Raw genomic sequence first — 5,115 nt, 5'->3', positions numbered from 1 at the left:
CTCTCCTCTATCAATGGTTTGGTGAATATATCAGCTACCTGACCTTTAGAATTAACAAACTGAATATCTAAATTTCCATTTGCATATGTTCTCTTATAAAATGAAAACAAACTTCAATGTGCTTTGTTCTTGAGTCCAAAACAGGATTTTTGGAAATGTTAATAGCACTCATGTTGTCACAAAATAAAGGAATATTAGATACACTCAGTTTTTAGTCAGCTAGTTGAGTTTTTAGCCATAATAGTTGAGAACAACAAGAGGAGGCTGCAATATACTCAGCTTCGGCTGTTGAAAGAGCTACAGTAGCTTGCTTCTTGCTAGACCAAACAATGAGGGATTTTCCTAGAAAGCAGGACATGCCACTTGTGCTTCTTCTATCAATCCTATCCCCAGCAAAATCTGCATCACAGAAACCCACTAATTAAAATGAATCAGCCTTAGGAAATCATAAACCATAGTTAGTGGTACCAAGCACATATCGGATGATCCTTTTGACAGCTGAGAGATGAGACTCCTTAGGCTTTGATTGAAACCGTGAGCAAACTCCAACACTTTGGATTATATCAGGCCTTGAGGAGGTTAGGTACATCAAGGATCCAATCATCCCTCTATAGCGTGTCTCATCAACATCTTTACCATGGTTATCCTTATCAAGCTTGATATTAGAATGCATGGGGGTTCCCATTGGCTTAGCACAGTCCAGCCCAAACTTCTTGACAAGTTCCTTTGCATATTTTTCTTGATAGATGAATATGCCTTATGCAGTTTACTTGATTTGCAAGCCTAGAAAGAAATTGAGCTCTCCCATCATGCTCATATCAAATTCATTGGTGATAAGCTTAGCAAAATCTGCACACAAATCCTCCTTAGCCGAACCAAATATGATATCATCAACATAAACTTGCACAAGAATAAAATGATCATGATAATTTCTAATAAATAAAGTGGTGTCAGTGGCTCCTCTTTGAAAGTTATTTTTCAATAAAAATGAGCTAAGCCTCTCATACCAAGCTCTAGGAGCTTGTCTTAAACCATACAAGGCTTTAGCTAGTTTGAAAACATGGTTAGGAAAAGTTTTGTTTTCAAACCCAGGTGGTTGAGCCACATAAACCTCTCTATCTATTATGCCATTGAGGAAAGCACACTTTACGTCCATTTGGAATAGCATGAAACCACAGTGAGCAGCATATGCTAGGAGCAATCGGATGGCTTCCATTCGAGCTACAGGTGCAAAAGATTCATCGAAATCAATCCCTTCCTCTTGATCATATCCTTGAGCAACCAATCTAGCTTTGTTTCGGACTATGGATCCATCTTCACCCAGTTTTTTTCTGAAAATCCATTTAGTGCCAGTGACTTTCTTTCCATTTAGATAAGGCACTAACGACCAAACCTGATTCTTTTCAAATTGCTGCAATTCTTCCTTCATAGCTAACACCCATGAAGGATCAGCAAGAGCTTCTTGGATGTTTTGAGGTTCAATCTTTGATAAAAGAGCAATGTTGTTGGATTCGGCTCTTTTCAAAGATGAACGAGTAGTTCTACCAGTGGATGGATTTCCTATTATGAACTCTTCAAGATAGTTTTTCAGAAACCTCCATTCTCTTGGTCTTCTTGAATGGTTTGAGGATTCAGGTTCCTCTTGATCAACAATGGCCTATGCATTAGTATTTTCTGCAGCAATAGGAGATAATTCCAAATTGTCTCCTGCAGAATTGGAATTTTCGTTGCTAGCAGGTGCAGCTTCATGAGAATTTGAATTATGTTGAACTGGCTCATCGTTCTTGGGGAATTCAGCTTCAAAACCTGGACTATCATCTATGCAAATACTAGGAAAAATGTTAGACTCACAAAATGTGACATGCATGGTTTCCTCAACAGTTTTGGAGTTCTTGTTATAGACTCTATAGGCCTTGCTATTTGTGGAATAACCCAGAAAATGCCTTCATGTGTTTTAGGGTCAAATTTACCTAAATTTTCTTTGATATTCAAAATGAAACACTTGCAGCCAAACACATGAAAATAACTAAGATTGGGAGGATGCCCTTTCCAAAGTTCATATGGGGTTTTCTTCAAAAATTTTCTAATGATGGTTCTATTTAAAACATAGCAAGCTATATTCACAGCTTCAGCCCATAAGAACTTAGGAATTTCATATTCACATAACATAGCTCTAGCCATTTCTTGTAAACTTCTATTTCTTCTCTCAACAACACCATTTTGTTGAGGTGTTCTTGGACAAGAGAAGTTATGTGATATACCTTGTTCATCACAAAAGGATTCAAAGAATTGATTTTCAAACTCTTTATCATGATCACTTCTAATTGAAACAATTTTTAAACCTTTTTCATTTTGAATCTTTTTGCTGAATTTTTCAAAAACAGAGAAGGCCTCATGTTTATGAGCAAGAAAGAACACCCAGCCAAATCTAGTATAGTCATCCACAATTACCATGCCATAACTCTTTCCTCCAAGACTTTGAGTCCTAGTTGGTCCAAATAGATCAAGATGCAACAACTCTAATGGTTTCTTAGTAGAGACATCTTCCTTGGGTTTGAAAGAGGTTTTAATTTGTTTACCCATTTGACAAGCATCACAAATGATGTCCTTATCAAACTTTATGTTAGGAAGACCTCTAACTAAGCCTCTCTTTACAAGCTTAGAGATTTGGAACATGCTAGCATGTCCTAACCTCTTATGCCACATCCATTTTTCAGTTTCCATTGAAGAGAAGCAAGTTACATTTTGAACTTTTAGATCATCTAGAGTGATACCATAAACATTATCACTTCTTTTGGCAACAAATAGAACAGCCTCTGTTTTCTCATTTATGACTCTATAATCAGATTTTCTAAAGGTTACAGCATATCCAAGGTCACACAATTGACTTATGCTCAATAGATTATGCTTTAACCCATCAACCAAAAAGACACTATATATGCAAGTTGAAAAATCTTTGCCAACCTTACCAATGGCAATTATTTTACCTTTACCATTATCTCCAAAAGTGACAAATCCTCCATCATACTTGTTGAGTTTAATGAAGAAAGTATCCCTTCCGGTCATATGCCTTGAACGTTCACTATCAAGATACCACATGTCCTTTTTCTCCTTGGATGCAAGGCCAACCTGCATGTTCTTCAACTAACCTTAGGTATCCAAATCCATTTGGATCCTTTGATGTGAAATCTTCTTGGTTGCCCAAGAGCATTAAAATCATGAACAACTTTATATAATTTACTATCATTACCAAAAGACCTAGGAAAGATGAAACATTAAGAAGGATCATGACCATTTCTGTTGCACTTGTAGCACTGATTCTTGCTCACTGATCTTTGAGGTTTGCTGAATCCTTTTGGTTTGAAAAGCTTGGAAGAGGAGGCTTCAGATTTTATAAAGTTTTGTTTGAAAACTGCCTTACTTTCCTCTTTGAACCCAAGTCCTGATTTTTCAGAACCAAACCTTTGACTAGCAAGCAGTTTGTTCAGATTTTGAGAACCTTGAACAAACTTTGCTAAGTCTTCATTCAAATTTTTTATTTGTTCATTCATCTTTTTGTTTTCAGAAATCAAATCAGTGGAAGCAGTAACTTCATGCTTGAGTTTGAATTTTTCTAATTCAGCTCGCAAGGCAGTGTTTTCTTCTTTTAAAAACTTTTCATTTCCAGTTTCATTTGCCTTAACCTTTTTTAAAAGAAGATCATTTTCAATCCTCAAAGCCTCATTTTCTTTCTTGCATTTTGCATACTTGTCTAAGAGTTTCTTGGAACTGACAGAGATGTCTTTGATAATGTAGTGTAGTTCATCAATAGATAAGTCAAAAAGATCTACTTCATTTTCATCATCATGGTCTGCCATCAAACATAGCTGAGCTTCTTGATCAGAGCTCTCCGAGCTGGTGTCGTTCTCTAAGTCCTCCCATGTTGCCATCATCACCTTCTTTTTGTCTTTCTTGGATTTTTCGCCTTTCTTAAGTTGAGGGCAATCTGACTTGAAGTGACCAGGTTCCTTACAGTGATGGCATGTGAACTTGACTTGATCCTTTTTGACATCTTTGGATGAAGAGTTTTCTTTGCCTTTGCTTTTGAATTTCAGTAGTCTTTTCATTTTTCTTGCAAAGAATACCATTTCTTCATCTGAGAAACTGTCATCAGATTCTTCTCCTTGGGCTGTTATTCTTGATTTTAGTGCTATACTTTTTTTTGTCATCTTTGTCTTGAGACATGTGAGTGGTTTCATAGGCCAGTAGCTTGCCTCTTAGCTCATCATAGGTGATTTTGATCAAATCATTCCTTTCAGAGATGGCTGTGCTTTTTACTTCCCATTTTTTAGTGAGACTTCTCAGGATCTTCCTCATTAAGGTTTCTTCAGAGTAGCTCCTTCCCATGGCATCCAAGTTGTTGATGATTATTGAGAACCTTTCGAACATTTGATCGATGCTCTCATCCTCCTTCATGCTGAACATTTCATATTCCTTCATCAGCCTGTCAATTCTGGTCTCCCTCACTTGCTTGGTGCCTTCATGAGTGAGTCTGAGCTTGTCCTATATTTCTTTAGCCATTTTGCACCTTGACACTTTTCTGAACTCTTCAAAGTTGATTACACAGTGCATCAGGTTTATTGCCTTGGCATTAAGTTCAACCTTCTTCTTTTCTTCCTCTATCCATTCATTGTCTTCTTTAGCCACAACTTCTCCATCAGTGTTCTGTTTTGTGGGGACGTTTGGTCTGTTGAGGATGATTTTCCAGATGTTGTAGTCGATTGATTGCACAAAGATTCTCATTCTCTCTTTCCAGTAAGAGTAGTTGTTGCCATTGAAATAGGGAGGTCTATTATTAGACTGCCCTTCAGTGAGAGTGAAAGCCACGATGTTGGGATTCATGTTGTTGGCCATGGATCTTTACTCCAAGCTGTTAAGCTTGACTCCTTGAGACCTTGCTCTTGATACCAATTGATGGTTCTAGATGAACTTGAGAAGGAGGGGTTGAATCAAGTTAGCTTAAAATTTAGAGTTTCAAACTCTGTTGCAGTGGAAGTTTAAGTTGCAGGAGATTATTTGAAATTATCTCATACGCAGAACATTAAAAGAGCATAGAAGAAGAAAAAGGAGGCCAGC

At 37.2% G+C, this 5,115-nt stretch overlaps 1 protein-coding gene across 1 annotated transcript; it reads right to left on the bottom strand.

The window, feature by feature from the left end:
* Window positions 1-211: 211 nt before the first annotated feature.
* Window positions 212-685, bottom strand: LOC140184195 (secreted RxLR effector protein 161-like). Its single transcript, XM_072234502.1, has 2 exons — window positions 469-685; window positions 212-399 (listed from the first exon to the last, which is right to left on the bottom strand). The coding sequence occupies exons 1-2, from the start codon at window positions 683-685 to the stop codon at window positions 212-214; spliced, it is 405 nt and encodes a 134-aa protein (XP_072090603.1).
* Between the last annotated feature and the right edge of the window lie 4,430 nt (window positions 686-5,115).

The sequence above is a fragment of the Arachis hypogaea genome, chromosome 4 (assembly GCF_003086295.3).
Source record: "Arachis hypogaea cultivar Tifrunner chromosome 4, arahy.Tifrunner.gnm2.J5K5, whole genome shotgun sequence".
In the NCBI taxonomy this organism is placed as follows: Eukaryota; Viridiplantae; Streptophyta; class Magnoliopsida; order Fabales; family Fabaceae; genus Arachis; species Arachis hypogaea.
This window is presented reverse-complemented; position numbering and strand designations above follow the sequence as displayed.

Excerpts from the sequence above, each read along its gene's own strand:
- LOC140184195 (XM_072234502.1), bottom strand. The coding sequence starts at position 685 with ATGGGAACCCCCATGCATTCTAATATCAAGCTTGATAAGGATAACCAT. Across the intron at positions 400-468 it reads GATCATCCGATATGTGCTTG|ATTTTGCTGGGGATAGGATT; the intron begins GTACCACTAACT and ends TCTGTGATGCAG.